The following is a 19,071-nucleotide window of genomic DNA, read 5'->3' as shown; positions in this document are numbered from 1 at the left end:
ATAATACTTGTTAAGGAAGATCACATGATCTGTAGTAACCAATAGGAGAGTAGCACAGGCTAGCTCCATAGTCAATGTAGAGATGGAGTTGGAGTAAAAAGCACATGTTTAGTTGCTGTTGAGTATATTGTAAATAAACTTAATGTTTCCACTCAAGAAGTGTTTGCAGATCAACCCTATCATTAATAGTACAAGTCGGCCACCCTACAACAATGGGAAGGCCCATTTACTTTAGTGGAGAGGCCAGCAACTAGGGGGCATAGATTTAAAGTGATTGGGAGAAGGATTAGAGGGGAAATGAAGAAATATTTCTTCACCCAGAGGATTGTGGGGGTCTGGAACTCACCATCTGAAAGGGTAGTAGAGGCAGAAATTGTCAACTCCATTAAAAGGTGTCTGGATTTGCACCTCAAGTGCTGGAACCTCCAGGGCTACAGACCAAGTGCTGGAAAGTGGGATGAGGCTGGATGGCTTGATTTTTGGCTGATGCAGACATGATGGGCAGAGTGGCCTCTTTCTGTGCTGCAAATTTTTCTACATATTCTAAATATCTGAACAGAAGGAATGTGGGGAGAGGCCTGAGGAGTGTCAGTAGTGAACCGCTTCTTAGGAGAGCCACGGTGGGCCGAATGGCCGCCTCCTGTCCTGTAAGGATTCTCTGGCGAGTGAGAAGCTTTTTCAGAGGGCAGATAAGGCCGAATAGCCTCATTCTGTGTTGTATGATTAGTATAGGAGTCATTAGGAAGAGAAGAAGAACAAGCAAAAAAATAGCGTTAGCTCCGCAGTTAAACCCCTGAATTGTATCTGCCTCTGCGCTGAGGAGCTGAAGCGACATTCGAAAGCAGCTCCATGAAGCTGATAACAGAGCTCTCGTCCCATCCAGGGCAGTGGTTCCCCCACCGCTATTCCAGGTTGTAGCTTCTGCAGGAAGCTAGTTTGAAGAGCAAAGGCTTTGGCAGCCAAGTAGCGATCTTGTGTCTAATTTTTATATGATGAAGTTTCATAGAGCATTACAGCAACGTCTGGGAGCGGATGCGGGTGCAAGGACTGGCGGGGTCTGTAGTTCGTACAAATCTGCTTCCTCAATAAACCCACAGTACAAATTCCACTTAAGTCCTTGACGGAAGAAAGTTGGAAAATTGAATTACCTTTTAGACCGCACGGTAAGGAGTAGGGAATATTCTTTGCCGCACTGGGAACCTCGGCCGCAGCTGAAAAGAGCAGCTACCCTTAATTATATTTAAGTGTTGAGAGCAAAATGCTCTCTGCAGCCTATTTTAGCGCCGTGGTGACTTGTAAAGTCTGCCGAGTGTTTTAAACAGAGTACAGCATATATTGATTGATGCTGTTCCTGATGATTTGGCCAATGAGTTACTGTATTACCCTAGGGCGTAGAATGGTCATTTCTTCTGCAGTACCTAGTGTTGAACTGACGTGGATCAGAAGGTTGAGACGCGTTGTTTTGCACGGGCACTATCAGTAATAATAAAAAAGAAATAAGACTGTCCTAACCCAGGAAGTGATTCCGGGGATGTGATAATCCGATATTGCTTTGCCGCTTTCACCTTGAATGCTGAACTTTCATCTTCAGCCTCTGGGCCTTTCCGATTATTTCCAAAGATGTGAAAGATCTGTGGAAAATGCAGCTACTTCTTTTGTTTTATTGCGTATATAAAAAAGGGTTTACAATCTATTTATGTAAAATCAACTTTTAAGTAAGATTAAGATAAAATTTGGAGTGTTTGCATTTTACATATAAGGAATGGGTTATGGGGGGGGTGGGGGTGGGGTGGGATGCAGATTTCGGGTTACTATCAGATCAGCCATGATCTTATTAAATGGCAGAGCAGGCTTGAGGGGCTGAATGGCCTACTCCTACTCCTTGTTTGTATAGGAATCCTGTCAAAAATTCACATGATAAGTGGTTAAATATTGAGGTGCATTCCATTGAAGATAACATAAGACTGAAAAACGCATTGGAGGCAGCTGCAGTGCCTGAGGTTACCAGTCAGGTTACCACTATGGCACAGGGATTAAGGGTGCAAACTGGAGTATTGTGTCCAGTCCTGGGGACTATGCTTTTGGAAGAATGTGAATGGCACAGGGGATGAGGAACTTCAGTTAATGGATATATTGGAGAAGCTGGGACATCTTGGAGAAAAGAAGATTAAGAGGAGATTTGATAGAGGTGTTCAAAATCTTGAGGGGTCTGGGAAGTAGATAGAAAGAAACTATTCTAACTGGTGGTAAGGTTTAGAAACAGAGGTCACCAATTTTATGGTGATTGGCAAAAGAAGCAACGGTGACACGAGGAAAATCTTTCTTAATATGCAAGTGGTTAGGATCTGGAATGGACTGCCTGAATTTGGTTGAGGCGATTCAATCAAGGCCTCAAAGAGAATTGGATAATTATCTGAAAAGAAAAAAAATTGCCAGTCTGCAGAGAAAAATGGGTGAGTTGCTCTCACAGAGACACAATGGGCTGAATGGCCTTCTTCTGTGCTGCAAACATTCTATGATTCTATTCTAGAGCTGGGGCTAATTTTAGTTCTGCTTTATGGCCAGTGTACATCAGTTCAAGGCTGTAATCAAAAACAATTTGCATTAAATAGCATCTATAACATAAAACATCCCAAGGTGCTTGACAGAAGCATTATTAAAAAAGCTGCTGAGCTATATAAGGAGATATTATAACAGATCATAGTTATTTACAGCACAGAAGGAAGCCATTTGGCCTATCGAGTTCATGCCAGCTCTCCGTAGAGCTATCCAGTCAGTTCCATTCCCCCGTTCGATGCCCAATGCCCTGGAAGTCTATTTCCTTCAATCGCCCATCCAATTTCATTTTGAAACCATTGATTGCCCACGAGGATAGTGGAAGCAGAAACAGAGAGTTCCAGGTCACTACTCGCTGCATAAAAAAGTTCTTCCTTCACATTCCCCCACATCTCTTGCCCAAAATCTTAAATCTGCATCTCCTAGTCAGTGTATCATCAGCTAATGGAACGAGCTTTCCTTGTCTACCTGATCTAAGCCTGTCATAATCTTGTAAACCTCTATCAAAACTCCCCTCAATCTCCTTAACTTGAAGGAAAAATCCCAGTTTTCCAACCTAACCTTGTAACTAAACCCCCCACCCCCTGCCCATCTTTGGAACCGTTCTGGTAAATCTCCTCTGCACCCTCTTAAGGACCCTCACATCTTTCCTAATGTGTGGTGACCAGAACTGGATACAATGCTCTGGTTGGGGCCTAACCCAGAATGGCCAGGAGTCTCCTGGAATCGGCATAAATCTTCTGGTGGCCAGAGAAAACATTGTGGGAGATTGGAATGCTGTTTTCTCAGTACATATATTGTGTATTTTCAGCATTCTCTATTCTTGGTGAGTGTGTCACATGGACACATCTTCCAGCTCAATTTGTAGCATGCTGCATTTTACTGTGCTTGTGCACAGAAACATGCAAGATTCCCTTCTGGTAGGTCCTGGCAGGAAATCCTTTCTTCACTGAATTTCAGTTACAGGCGTGCATGTTCTCGTGAGTTCTGTCTGTATTATAAAACAAACAGGTTTTAGTTGTGGCTGTTTTAGATTTATTGTGTGAAAAGTAACATCTTTGCCTCGCAAGACTTCATTTCCACTTTTAAAGTGCTCATGGGGTTTTGACTTCAGCAAGGTTTATTTGTGTACAGATGTGAAGGGCTTTTGAGAGACTAAAAGAAACTGAATCATGTAAAAAAAACAAATTAAAAGTAGCTGAGATGATGAGAGATGTCAACATTTATAACATGGAACAGAAATGAGATCAGAAAAGAACAACATGCATCTGCAAGTTTTAATAGTTAAGGTGTTTATCTGTTTAGTGTGGTGAATAGTCATTGTTTTCGCTACTCTTTAAATGTAGCAAGTTGCAAATTCATTCTGTTGAGTGGATAGTTTTCAGATGCTGAATTTATTTCTCAACAAAATGGGTAGGTGACCTGCCCATTTTGAAGAGTCACCCACCACCACCCCAAAATCGCTCACACCACACTGCCAGGTTTCCGTGATGATACTGCTGCCAATATTTCCTGGAATGTGTCCAGCCTGGGTTGGCGACCCTAATAAAGGTTCAGGATAACTTCCCTACTTTAGCACTCAGTACCTCTTTCTATGAAGCCCAAGATCCCATATGCTTTGCTAATCACTCTCAATATGTCCTGCGACCTTCAAAGATCGATGCACATGCACTCCCAGGTCCCTCTGTTCCTGCACACTTTTTAGAATTGTGCCATTAAGTCTATATTGCCTCTCCCGATTCCCTTCTGCCAAAGTACATCATCTCACACTTCTAAAATGGTCAAAAGCTTGGTCAGAGAGAGACATTTTAAAGAGCAATTTAATTTATTCCCAAAATAGAAAGTGCTTCTTATCTTAATGACTTGCTATAATTCTTTCCTTTCTAATGGTCTATGCATGAAGTGTTGTAATACTTAATCTTATGATGCTTTCGGTACTACTCTTGTAATTGAAATCTGTGAGACAGCCAACTCTCTTTGAAGTGGTCCTTAATCTGTCTTAACACCTAAGAACTGAAGTAGGGCATTCAGCCCTCAAGACTGTTTCAGCATTCAGTTAGATCATGGATGATCATGTACCTCAACCCCATTTACCCTCTTTTGACCCCTTGATGCCTTTAATAAGCAAAAATCTAATAATGAACTCAGTCTTGAAAGTGTCAGCCTTTAGGGGAGAGAGATTTCCACTCATGTGAAGAAATGCATCCTGATTTTATGCCTGAACAGCTTAGCTCTAAATTTAAGATTCTACCCTCTTGTTCTGAATTGCCTCACCAGAGGAAGTAGGATTGATGCAGAGAAACTATCAATCACTTTATGATTTTAAAAACCTCCATAAGAGCAGCCTTTTATTCTCAAGGGACTACAAACACTACAGCAACATAAACAAAATACTGCAGATGCTGGAAATCTGAATTGAAAACAGAAAATGCTGGAAATACTCAGCAGATCTGGCAGCACCTGTGGAGAGAGAAATAGAGTTAACATTGCACAGAAGCTTCTAGACCTGCTGAGTATTACCAGCATTTCATGTTGTTTATCCTAGTTTATGATACATGTCCTCATAGTAAAACCCTTTGAACCCTGGTATCATTTTGGTGGATCTGCAATGTAATCCCTCCAAAGTAAGTACATCCTTCTTAAGGTGCAATGCCACATGGGCTTGCTTAGATCCAGTTTCATCTGTTTCCAAGATAGTAAAGTCCCAAAATTATTATTGAAATGAAAGAATTAGAGTGGAAATTGCCCTCCCCCTGCAACCAAACCAACACCCCACCACAAACTCTTAACTCCCATAACCAATCTGGTGGCCAACTCAGTGTTCAGCTATCACTGAGGAAGACCGTGCAATCACTGCAGAAGAGGAATTTGCTTGAAAGGTTTTTTCAGACTGGCTGGTTATGTAATATTTGTGGGAAATTGTTCTGTGCGCGCTGACTGTTACATTGACATTGTCGGCATCCTTCCATCTGCGTGAGATGGATGTGCAGCAAATCAAATCCATGAAGGATTTGCTTCATATGGTGCATTTTTGCTGATGGCTGCAGAGACTAATTCATGAGTGGCAGGTTCTGCCACAAGTTTCGCATACGCAGAGGTTGTAGGTGCCCTTGTGAGTTGTTTTGGCGTTGTCATGTTGGCACATGCCAGCCCATAGGCGATGTTGCCTTTTTCCTCTGTCATCAGCTAGTGCCCCCCAGATGTGAAAATCAGTGTTTAGGGTCTTTGTGTCACACTTGTAAGCATCCTTGAAACGAAGCTTTGGGCATCTTACTGGTCATTTGGCTCCAGCTACTTCTCCATACAGAAAATCCTTAGATATTGCACCATCTTTCATCCTGAGAATGTGCCTGAGCCAACAAAGCTGCTTCTGCTTGCTGAGTATCAACAAACTTGCGAGCTTTGCCCATGAGAGGACTGCCATATTCGGCTACACAATGATGGTCACTGCACAAATAATTAAATGGATATGAATTGCTTTAGGTTGTCCTGCAGTTATAATGAGGCATTGTATAAATTTGCATTCTGTTATTCTCATATTTCCCATAATTACAAGGTACAGCACTTAATAAATTCAAGACTTTTCGGGGCAAATTTTGATATTGTCCCTGTGCCCAACATAAGTTTGCACATGTACAATTTGAACAACGCTGAACTAAACTATATTTCTGGGTTCAGCTCTTTGCATGATGTGCAATCACAGCTTCAGAAGGTAACTCAGAGCAAGTGCAAGTACAAAGCTGAGGAGTAACAAATAATGGCAGAAGAATTGCCAGATGGCAGACAGCTATAAGCAATGGTCCTCCCGTTTTGGGGAATGCTGGAGTGATTTTGGGCAGCTTTGTCATGTTGCTAAGGCTGTTCGTTAGGAAGAGAGATTAAAAAGCTGAAATAAAAACAGAACATGCTGGAAATACTCAGCAGGTCAGGCAGCATCTGTGGAGAGAAACAGAGCTAATGTTATTGTAAGGTGTTGGAGTAGTTTAGTAGATTTTATTAAGGTATTCCTAGGTAATTCAACAGTAAATATTTATTAACTACTAGAAATTATATGCATAGGTAAAGGTCCAAATTAGGAGCTGTCTCCATGCTTGCTCCTACACATGGCTCTGTCCAACTCATTAACTCCTAGGTGTGGGTCATATATAGAGACGAGCTCAGAGTCCATCTGCCTCGTAAAGAGCGAGATTAGCCAACCGCCATCTATCACTATAATCAGGGAATCAGCAAAGAGCAATTCAATGCCAAAGAATGGAAAGACACCCAGATGCAAAAATAATCTCTGATTCAACAAAGTTTACCTGTGGTGATAGAGCCCATCACTCCTCCTACAGTCATGAGAACAAGATATGGAAGTGTTATAAGGCCTCCAGACTGCCTGAACCTATGAACTCAGAGACCTGAGGTGGGGTAGATGGGGTAGTAGTAATGATGTAACACATGGGTTAAATTGGGATAACTTGTAAATACATTGGATGAAAACTTGCAGGGGGGGAGGTGTATTATAATGGTCTGGCACAGAAGGGTTTACGTGGGACTGAGTACAGTACCTCCCACACGGTGATGTAAGTGAACACATGACCCATACCTAGGAGTCAGTGTCGTATTGGACAGAGCCATGTGCACAAGCAAGCATGGAGACAGCTCCTAGTTTGGACCTTTACTGTGCCTATGTATATAGTTTCTAGTAGTTAATAAATATTTACTAACCTTTTACTACCTAAAACTACAAATACCTTTATAAGACCTACCGAACTTCGCCCAATACCTTACAGTAACCATCACTCTTCATTCTGGTGCTCTTTGGCCACTGTAACTTTCAAAGGATACAACCAAAATGCTGGCCTGTTTTGGGGCAATGTGTCCTTTTAATATGTAAGTCATGGTCCCATGATGCACATTGGACCACAAGTGCCATTTTAGGCCAAAACAGGGCAGAATATGAGCAGCCTGTTTCAGCTGGCAGTCCAATCGAACAAGAGTTCAAAGATGGTCCGAAGTAAATAAAGGGCTAGGAGGAGCCTCTGAGCTGGGTAGTACTAACCTGGGTTGCTGTAGCCTGGAGTTTCCTCTAACCTATTCCATGAATCAGCGAGACCTTTCTCAGGGCTGATACTGGACCAGCCCAGAGGTGGGGGATGCTCCAGGTGCCCTTTTACTGCCCGCATACTTAGCAGGTATGGTAATGAGGCCCAGATCTCAAAATAGTCCAAGATTTCCTTTGGCATCTGCTGGTCAATGACCCAATAGTCAGAATCTAACCGTTATGATTATTTCCACCTGCACCCACCCCTGCAACCAATGGCATAAATCCACATAACAATGATGTTCTCACTGTAACTGCAACACACACTGGATAATAATCAATCACCAGTCAATACCATTTTGAGAGCTTTGCTTCACACCATCTTATTAAAATCTGGTTGGTTAAAATGTGGTTTTGCATGAATGTACAAACCCAGAAATATAAGCATAGGCCAGAACAAATCTATATTTTTATTTTGAAAGGTGTTTCATCAGTGACAGATGCAGATTTCAAACACTGTCTCAGCACTAAATAGACCTTAATTATAAATGGGACACATCAGCCCAGTACTCTGAAACTAAGGCAGTCTAAGCTGGTTTATAAAGAGAAATGCGTTCTGACTTTTGGTAATTCTGGGTTTAATTTGTTTAGATGCAGCAGCATTTCTGCTCAAGTGGCTCTCATTTTCTTCCATTTAATATTTTGATAGATAAGCTTTTCGAAAAAAATATTTAGCAATGTACTGCACACTAAAGGAGAGATTTCCATCATTGGGTTCTTCAGCCTGTAAGATTTTACACTTGCCAAAGCAATATCTCAGAGCAAATTCTGATGTTCCAATGAATGAAGCAATCAAATTACCAGAATTCGATAAAGCTGTCCTCAGCTTTACAAAGTACATTTAATTCCATTTTTGATTCTAGCATTGCTGGCACAGTGTCAGTAATGATGGCAGTATAGCTTTCTGTAATGATACCTTGGTTTGTTGAATAACAGACATCGGGGTTTTCTTGATCTGCACACCCAGGGCTAAATGGTAGAATGCTAGGCAGTTCTTCATCAGACACCATGTTTAAAATACAACCAGCTGAGGCTTGTCCGGACCGTGCAAGATTTAAATATGCCACCTCTGGACAACCGAATTCAAGATTATTTTGATGAGACCTGCAGATTACTGCATCACAAGACAGATCTGAAATGTACTTTTCCATAGAATCATAGAGGTCTACAGCACAGAAAAAGGCCCTTCGGCCCATCAAGTCTGCGCCAGTCAATCAAGTACCTAACTATTCTAATCCCGTTTTCCAACACTAGGCCCATAGCCTTGTATGCCATGGCATTGCAAGTGCACATCCAAATACTTCTTAAATGTTATGAGGGTTTCTGCCTCTACCACCCTTTCAGGCAGTGAGTTCCAGATTCCCACCACCCCCTGGGTGAAAAGATTCTTCCTCACATCTCCTCTAAACCTCTTGCCCCTTATCTTAAATCTCTACCCCCTGGTTATTGATCCCTCCACCAAGAGGAAAAGTTCCTTCCTGTTTATCCCATCTATGCCCCTCATAATTTTATACATCTCAATCATGTCCCCCCTCAATCTCCTCTGCTCCAAGGAAAATAGCCCCAGACTATCCAGTCTCTCCTCATAACTAAAACTCTGCAGCCCAGACAACATCCTGGTAAATCTCCTCTGCACTCGCTCTAGTGCAATCACATCCTTCCTAAAATGCGGATTCCAGAACTGGAAGTAATATTCTAGCTGTGGCCTAACCAGCGTTTTATACAGTTCCGTCGTAACTTCCCTGCTCTTATATTCTATGCCTTGGCTAATAAAGGCAAGTATCCTATATGCCTTCTTAACCACTTATCTACCTGTCCCGCTACCTAAGGGACCGGTGGGCACACACACCAAGGTCCCTCTGATCCCCGGTACTTCCCAGGGTCCTACCATTCATTGTGTAGTCCCGTGCCTTGTTTGTCCTGCCCAAGTGCATCACCTCACACTTATCCAGATTAAATTCCATTTGCCACTGATCAGCCCATCTGATCAGCCTGTCTATATCCTCCTGTAATCTAAAGCTATCCTCCTCACTATTTACCACCCCACCAATTTCCGTGTCATCCGCGAACTTACTGATCAACCCTCCTACATTCAAGTCTAAATTGTTTATATATACCACAAACAGCAAGGGACCCAACACTAATCCCTATGGAACCCCACTGGACACAGGCATCCACTAACAAAAACACCCCTCAACCACCACCCTCTGCTTCCTGCCATTCAGCCAATTCTGGATCCAATTTGCCAAATTGCCTTCGATCCCATGGGCTCTTACTTTCGTTAACAGTCTCCCATGTGGGACCTATATAAAAAGCCTTGCTGAAATCCAAGTAGACTACATCAAATGCATTGGCCTCATCTACACACCTGGTCACCTCTTTGAAAAATTCAATCAAATTGGTCAGACATGACCTTCCCTTAACAAAACCATGCTGACTGTCCTTGATTGATCCCTGCTTCTCCAAGTGTAGGTTAATTCTGTCCCTCAGAATTGCTTCCAATGGTTTCCCCACCTCTGAGGTTAGATTGACTGGCCTGTAGTTCCCTGGTTTATCCCTTCCTCCCTTGAATAATGGTACCATATTGTCGGTCCTCCAGTCCTCTGGTACCTCTCCTGTGGCCAGAGAGGTATTGAAAATTATTGCCAGCGCCCCTGCTATCTCCTCCCTTGCCTCACTCAACAGCCTGGGATACATTTCACCCGGGCCTGGAGATTTATCTACTTTTAAGCCTGCCAGACCACTTAGAACCTCTTCCATTTCTATGCTAATTTCTTTCGCTCTCCTGTGAACACAATGTTCACAACTACACAATTCAAATAACAAGATGGGAGAGATGGAAGAGGACAATAAAATTTGAGGATGAGAACATCAATGCATTATCAGTGTGGGAGCTTTTCTAGAGTGTAATGGGAAACGTTTTTACTGATTTTGTTGAGTTGCTTTTCAGTTCAAGTCTTGCTGTCATTTCCATGCTTGCCTTGAGCCCACTGATAAAGACTTCCAAAAGATTCTGGAGTTCATTCTTTAAAAGTTAAAGTTTTGAAAATCATTTTGGAAAACAGATACTTTCAGTAAATTTGTTAACCTCAAGCTGAGACCCTCACTGTAGCTTTGAACAAGGACGTGTGCACTGCTCCCTGTACACAAATTGCAAGATTGATTGTTTTCTGAGAATAGAAAATATCATTGATCTACATTTTCACTAAATCACCCTTGAAGTAAAAGCTTTGTGTACAGGGAGCAGCGCACACATTCTTGTTCAAAGCTACAGTGACGGTCTCAGCTTGAGGTCAACAAATTTACTGAAAGTATCTATTTTCCAAAATGATTTTCAAAACTTTAACTTTTAAAGAATGAACTCCAGAATCTTTTGGAAGTCTTTATCAGTGGGCTCAAGGCAAGCATGGAAATGACAGCAAGACTTGAACTGAAAAGAAACTCAACAAAATAAGTAAAAACGTTTCCCATTACACTCTAGAAAAGCTTCCGCACTGATAATGCATTGATGTTCTCATCCTCAAACTTTATTGTCCTCTTCCATTTCTCCCATCTTGTTATTTGAACTGTGCTGTTATAAAATTTGTCTTCATAGGAGAGCTAATTAGCCATCTTCTTTGATTGCCACCACAAGTAACATCTTGTGGGGGAAATTCAGAACCGGGGAAAAGCCTTAAAGTTAGATCCAGGTAAATCAGGGGTGACGTCACAAAACACAGAAAAGGTAGTGGAAACCTGGAACCCTCTCACCCCGAAAACTGTTGAGGCTGGGATCAATTGAAAATGTTAAAACTGAGAGGGATATATTTTTATTAGGCAGGGGTATTAAGGGTTACAGAAACAAGTCAGGTAGATGGAGGTTAGATACAGATCAGCCATGATCCAATTGGATGATGGAACAAATTCAAGGGGCTAATTGTCCTCCCCTGTTCCTATCTTCCTAGTTTCAGGTAGAAGACTAATTGTAGCTTCCAACTTCAAAGAGAAACATCAACTGTACAAAAAATATTAATTATGAACATTTCTCATGTATACTGTCATGCTAAAATATAATTCATGACAACATTAAAGTGCATCTAAAAACAACTAAATCAAAATTTTGGTGTGGCACTCTTTTTGGACTGCATAAAAGATAAACTTCAATTTAAACTCAGCATTCTTGGGATAGTGAAGTAACTGAGCCTGAGCCCTGAACTACGCAAAGCAGAGACTCCAACATTTTGCTGATTATACATATTGCATAGGGTTGTGAACAGTAGAAAACAGATAAACTAGTTGACTGGTAATTGGAGAGATGACTGGAAATAACATGAGAGAGAGCACAGAGAAGTATCAGGAGAAACAAACATATTAGGATTAAAAAGTAGTCTGCTTGGTTTTACCTGTTTTAGGTGCTCAACAAACCTAGGCCTTGATTTTTTGGCCGGTCACAGGCGGGGCCTGTCGTAGGTGAGGCGGTGCCCCAGCCACATATCCATTGACTTGTGGTGGGACCGGAATTCCAGGTGGTGGGTGAGTGCAGAAAATCCTGCCCCTAGGGTTCTGAGTTACTGAACAGGGGGATCTCAGTAGAATTAATACACTTGGCTGTATTTCCGACCACTGAATTCAGCATCTGGTGATTTTTCTGCTCACTAAAATGAAGGGGCTAAAATTTATGGGATGGCAAGCTTTAATAAAGTCTCACATAAAAAGCTACAAAGCACAACGGAATAGGAGGGAAGCTTTTGAAATAGATAAGTGTTCTCTGACTTAGTTATTAAGGGAGCAACATCAACAGGGAGTGAGGTGTCTAGAAGAATACCACAAGTATTGGCTCATGTTGTTTTTTGTTGTATATTAATGATTGAGATGAAGTTTGCTATGATATCACATTGCATAGGGTTATGAATAGCAAAGAATTGAAGACCAGTTACATCAAGGGTCAAAAATGAGAAATGCCACTTTTTTAAAAAATTCATTCATAGGATGTTGATGTCACTGGCTGGGCCAGAATGTATTGTCCATCCCTAATTGCCCTTGAGAAGGTGGTGGTGAGCTGCCTTCTTGAACCGCTGCAGTCCATGTGGCATAGGTACACCCAAAGTGCTGTTAGGTAGGAAGTTCCAGGATTTTGACCCAGCAACAGTGAAGGAACGGTGATATATTTCCAAGTCAGGATGGTGAATGACTTGGAGGGAACTTCCAGGTGGTGGTGTTCCCATGTGTCTGCTGCTGTTGTCGTGGGTTTGGAAGGTGCTGTCGAAGGAACCTTGGTTGGTTCCTGCGATGCAACTTGTATATGGTACACACTGCTGCCACTGTGGTAGAGGAAGTGAAATGAATGTTTGTGGAAGGGGTGCCAATCAAGTGGGCTGCTTTGTCCCGGACGGTGTCAAGCTTTTTGAGTGTTGTTGGAGCTACAGTCACCTAGGCAAGTGGAGAGTATTCCATCACGCTCCTGATGGTGCACAGGCTTTACGGAGTCAGGAGGTGAGTTAGTCGCCAGAAGATCCTGAGCCGCTGACATGCTCTCATAGCCACAATATTTATATGGCTAGTCCAGTTCAGTTTCTGGTCAGTGGCAACCCCCAGGATGTTGAAAGTAGGGGATTTCCCCCTGATTCCCATTGGTTCCAGTTTTGCTAGGATTCCTTGATGCCACACTTGGTCAAATGTGGTCTTGGTGTCAAGGGCAGTCACTCTCACCTCACCTTGGGAGTTCAGCTCTTTTGTCTATGTTTGAACCAAGGCTGTAATGAGGTCAGGACCTGAGTGACCCAAACTGAGTGCCGGGTGAGCAGGTTATTTCTAAGTAAGTGCCACTTGATAGCACTTTTGATGATCCCCTCCATCATTTTACTGACGATGGAGAGTACAGTGATGGGGCGGTATTTGGCTGGATTGGATTTGTCCAGCTTTTTGTGGACGGCACATACTCGGGCAATTTTCCACATTGCTGGGTAGATGCCAGTGTTGTAGTTGAACCGAAACAGCTTGGCTAGGGGCATGGCAATTTCTGGGGCACAGGTCTTCAGTACTATTGCCAGAATATTGTCAGGGTCTATAGTTCTTGCAGTATCAAGTGCTATCAGCTGTTTCTTGATATCACGTGGACTGAATAAAATTGGCTGAAGACTGGCACCTGGGATGCTGGGGGCCTCCAGAGGAGGCCGAGATGGATCATCCACTCGGCACTTCTGGCTGAAGATTTTTGCAAATGCTTTAGCTTTATCTTTTGCACTGCTGTGCTGGGCTCCTCCATCATTGAGATTGGGGGTATTTGTGGAGCCTCTTCCTCCAGTGAGTTGTTTACTTGTCCACCACCATTCACAACTGAATGTGGCAGGACTGCAGAGCTTAGATTTGACCCATTGGATGTGGGATCGCTTAGCTCTGTCTATTGCATGCTGCTTATGCTGTTTGGCACGCAATAGTCTTGTGTTGTACCTTCACCAAGTTGACACCTAATTTTTCCGTATGCCTAGTGTTACTCCTGGCAAGTTGTCCTGCAATCTTCATTTTCCCAGGGTTGATCCCCGGGCTTGATGGTAGTGATAGAGTGGGGGATATGCCAGGCCATGAGGTTAGATTGTGTTTGAGTACAATTCTGCTGCTGCTGCCTATGGCCCACATTGCCTCATGGATGCCTAATCTTGAGTTGCTAGATCTGCTTGAAATCTATCCCATTTAGCACAGTGGTAGTTTCACACAACATGATGGAGAGCATACTCAATATGACGGGACTTTGTATCCACAAGGACTATGTGGTTGTCACTCCTACCAATACTGCCATGGACAGATGCAGGCAGGTTGGTGAGGATGAGGTCAAATATGTTTTTCCCTCTTGTTGGTCCCCTCACCACCTGGTGCAGACGCAATCTAGCAGCTATGTCCTTTAGGGCTCGGCCAGCTCAGTCAGTAGGGTGCTACCGAGCCACTCTTGGTGATGGACATTGAAGTCCCCCACCCAGATTACATTCGGTGCCCTTGCCACCCTCAGTGCTTCCTTTAAGCGGTGTTCAACATGGAGGAGCACTGAAGGAGGGCGGTACATGGTAATCAGCAGGAGGTTTCCTTGCTCATGTTTGACCTGATGCCATGAAACTTCATGGGGTCTGGAGTCAATGTTGAGGACCCCCAGGGCAACTCCCCCCTGACTGTATACCACTGTGCCACCACCTCTGCTGGGTCTGTCCTGCCCGTGGGACAGGACATACCCATGGATGGTAATGGTGGTGTCTGGGTCATTGTCTGTAAGGTATTATGACCATAGGAGTATGACCATCTCAGGCTGTTGCTTGACTAGTTTGTGAGACAGCTCTCCCAATTTTGGCACTAGCCCCCGGATTTTAGTAAGGAGGACTTTGCAGGGTCGACAGGGCTGGGTTTGCTGTTGTTGTTTCCAGTGCCTAGGTCAATGCTGAGCGGTCGGTCCGGTTTCATTCCTTATAGACTTTGTAGCAGTTTGATACAACTGGGTGGCTTGTTAGGCTATTTCAGAGGGCAGTTGAGTCACATGTGGGCCAGACCAGATAAGGATGGTAGATTTCCTTCTCTAAAGGATATTGGAGAACCAGATGAGTTTTTACAACAATTGACAATAGTTTCATAGTCATCATTGAACTTTTAATTCCAGATTTTTATTGAATTCAAATTCCACCATCTGCTGTGGTGGGATTTGAACCTGGGTCCCCAGAGCATTAACCTGGGTCTCTGGATTACTAGTCCAGTTACAATACCACAATACCACTACCTCCCCTTTAATATAGAAAAGTACATGGTTAGAAAGCCAGGAAAGGGAAATGAAACAGCAGAAATACAACATAAGTGGAAATAGATGGACAAGAAACTACACAGGAGCAGCATCTGGCAGTTTAACTGGAAAACACTCTTAACTGTCAGCACAGTGTGCAGTTGCCGTGAAGAGTGAAATAGGGGCTTCAAATGTATTGTTGGAGAGAGAGAGAACACAAGTCCCAATGAACACACCCCTCTGCTCCCTGACCTACACTGGCTCCCTCAGTTTTAAAATTCACAGCCTTTGCTTTCAAATCCCTCCATGGCCTAGCCCCACCCCACCCCCCCCAACTCTGTAATCTCCTCCAGACCTACAACCCTCCGAAAAATCTATACTTCTTTAATTCTGGCCTCTTCAGTGTTCCTGATTTTAATTACTTCACCATTGGTGGTTGTACCTTCAGCTGCCTGGACTCCAAGCTCTGGAATTCCCTCCCTCAGTCTTTCTGCCTCTCTACCTCTCTTTTTTCCTTTTTAAGATGCTCCTTAAAACCAACCGCTTTGACTAAGCTTGTTCATGTTATGCAGGTTATAAAGTTTGTGCTCATGGGAGAGCCTATTTGTTCTCATTTTCAATTTGCCAATGCAAGCAACATCTTGTGGGGGAATTCAAAACCAGAGGGTCACCTGCTCTAATATCTCTCTGTGTGGCTTGGTGTCAAATTTTGTTTTATAATGCCTCTGTGAAACACTGTGGGACATTTTATAAGACCATAAGACATAGGAGCAGAAATTAGGCCATTCGGCCCATCGAGTCTGCTCCGCCATTCAATCAAGGCTGATAAGTTTCTCAACCCCATTCTCCTGCCTTCTCCCCATAACCTTTGATCCCCTTACCAATCAAGAACCTATCTATCTCGGTCTTAAATACACTCAATGACCTGGCCTCCACAGCCTTCTGTGGCAATGAATTCCATAGATTCACCACTCTCTGGCTAAAGAAGTTTTCTTATTATGTGAAACTAACTATAAATACAAGCTAGAAAATAATGTTTGTAGAAAGCATTGGGTTATCACCTTGAGTAGTTGCTTACATTACAATGACTGCGCTTCAAAATATTCATTGGCTGTAAAGTGCTTTGGAATGTCCTGAGGTCATCCAAGGTGCTACATAAAAACAAGTTCTTTCTGAAGTATGTAAAATACTGGGTACCATACCAGCAGGGAGACATCCAGGCCTTGGAAAGTAGATAAAGAAGAGTGATTAAGTTGATAGATCAGACAACTAGCCTCATGTATGAGGAAGGAATAGGAGCACTTCAGATATTTACAATGGAAAAATGATGGCTTAGAGGCATTTAAGATCCTAAAGGGATAGATAAACTGGGTCTCAGTCAGATGTTCAGTATTAATGCAGAGTACAGTGAAAAGAAACGTGGATTCAAACTTGAACAAATACGCTGAAAACATAATTAAGAAGTAATTCCTTCACACAGAGGGTGGTAGAAATGCGAAACATCCAACACATGGGGGAGTGTAAGTGCAAGAAATTAAAGTGCAGGATTTTAAAATGACATATTTTGGTCAAAGACTAAGCAGTCACTTTAGACAGAATACACTGTTGTACAAAGGTACGATGTTCTATTGACAAGAAGAGAAGTTTTGCTGCGTATATAATTTCTTGTTTTCTTTAGCCAGTGAGATGGGTCGACTTGACGGAAAAGTGATCATTCTCTCAGCCGCAGCACAAGGCATTGGGCGGGCATGTGCAATTGTAAGTTTTCAGTTTTAATGTGTACAATGTTGGAAGTTGTCCTGCTGATTTCAGATTTTAACATCCATGCTGAGATCAATATAATGTATTCTTAGTGACAGGTGATGTCCATTAAATAAGAACCAGGGCACATATGATCAAGTCATATCAGGATCAAATGATAGAGCTGCTATCTTTTAGAAGTCATATTCATACATTTTAAAAATTGCTTGTGATTTTAGGACAATATCAGGTAGAAAATAAAGTAACTTGTAATTCATGTAAAACTCACATCAGAATGACTTTCCTGTTTTCTGTCTTTAATTTTGAGGCATTTGGAAAAGAAGGTGCTAAGGTAATTGCTACCGATATAAATGAAGAGAAGCTAAAGGAATTGGAGCAGTATCCAGGTAATGGAATCTGTTTGCTATTTACTGTGTTGTTACATAGAATCTACTTTCAAAACTCCTTTGAAGTAGAAATATTTTTTTCTTTCTTTTCTGGTACCTTGGATTACTCACCAAGATAAACTCTGACTTTTTTATTTCTTCATGGGATGTGGGCGCCGCTGCATTTATTGCCCTTGCTGCTGCAGTCCATGTAGCATAGGTTCACCCACAGTGCTGTTAGGGAGTTTCATGCTTATGACCCAACAACAATGATGGAACTGTGATATTTTTCTAAGTCAGGAGGGCAAGTGGCTTGCAGTGGAACTTGCAGGTGGTTCTGTGTCCATGTATCTACTGCCCCTGATCTTCTAGGTGGTAGAGGTTGCAGGTTTGGAAGCTGCTGTCAAAGGAGCCTTGCGGAGTTGCTGCAGTGCATCTTGTAAATGATGCTGCTGTGCATTGGTGGTGGAGGGAGTGATGTTGAAGGCGGTGCCAATCAAGTGAGCTGTTTTGTTTTGGACGGTGTCAGCCTGAAGTGTTATGGGAGCTGCATTCATCCAGGCAAGTGGGGAGCATTCCATCACATTCCTGACTTGTGCCTTATAGATGGTGGACAGGCTTTGGGGAGTCAGGGGGTGAGTTACTCTGCAGAATTCCCAGCCGCTGTCTTGCTCTTGTAGCCACAGTATTTATATGGCTAGTCCAGTTCAGTTTCTGGTCAATGGTAACCCCCAGGATGTTGATAGTGGAGAATTCAGTGATGGTAATGCCATTGAATGTCAAGGGGAGATGGTTAGATTCTTTCTTGTTGGAGATGGTCAGTGCCTGGTACTTGTATGGCACGAATGTTACTTGCCACCTGTCAGCTTGAGTCTGGATATTGTCAAGGTCTTGCTGCATTTGGAAATGGATTTCTTCAGTATCTTCAGCAAATAGTGCTGAACATTGTGCAATCATCAGCAAACATACCCACTTCTGACCTTATGATGGAGGGAAGATGAAGCAACTGAAGATGATTGGGTGGAGGACACTACCCTGAGGAACACCTGCAGTGATGATTGACCTCCAGCAACCACAACCATCTTCCTTTGTTCTAGGTATGATTCCAGCCAGAGAAGAGATTTCCCCCTGATTCCTATTGACTCCAGTTTTGTAAGGGCTTCTTGATGCCACACACAGTCAAATGCGGTCTTGATGTTAAGGGCAGTCACTCTCACCTCACCTCTGGAGTTTAGCTCTTTTGTCCATGTTTGGACCAAGGCTGTAATGAGGTTAGGAGCCATGTCTGAGCATCAGTGAGCAGGTTATTGCTAACGAAGTGCTGCTTGACAGCACTGTTGATGACCCCTTCCATCACTTTACTGATTGAATGTGTTGGATTTGTCCTGCTTTTTGTGGATGGGCAATTTTCCACATTGCTGGGTAGATGCCAGTGTTATAGCTGTACTGGAACAGCTTTGCTAGGGGCTGGCAAGTTGTAGAGCACAAGTCTTCAGTGCTATTGCTGCTGCTCTTAGCCCTGCAAGAAATGCTGGGCCTCAACCAAATTTCCATTCATGCCTTCCACC

At 42.9% G+C, this 19,071-nt stretch overlaps 1 protein-coding gene across 2 annotated transcripts in view; it reads left to right on the top strand.

Annotated features, from left to right (window-relative positions):
- The first annotated feature begins 1,023 nt into the window (after positions 1 to 1,023).
- The window catches only part of bdh2 (3-hydroxybutyrate dehydrogenase, type 2), a 75,778-nt gene continuing 57,730 nt past the window's right edge, over positions 1,024 to 19,071 (top strand). For both annotated transcript variants that reach the window (XR_005943501.1, XM_041191164.1), the window contains exons 1-3: positions 1,024 to 1,163; positions 17,056 to 17,135; positions 17,446 to 17,524. Coding sequence is in view for 1 of the 2 variants with exons in the window: in XM_041191164.1 (XP_041047098.1) it covers positions 17,064 to 17,135; positions 17,446 to 17,524 (151 nt within the window). In the remaining variant the exon portion in view is untranslated. The remainder of the gene's footprint in view (positions 1,164 to 17,055; positions 17,136 to 17,445; positions 17,525 to 19,071) is intronic.

This window comes from Carcharodon carcharias, chromosome 1 (genome assembly GCF_017639515.1).
Source record: "Carcharodon carcharias isolate sCarCar2 chromosome 1, sCarCar2.pri, whole genome shotgun sequence".
In the NCBI taxonomy this organism is placed as follows: Eukaryota; Metazoa; Chordata; class Chondrichthyes; order Lamniformes; family Lamnidae; genus Carcharodon; species Carcharodon carcharias.
This window is presented reverse-complemented; position numbering and strand designations above follow the sequence as displayed.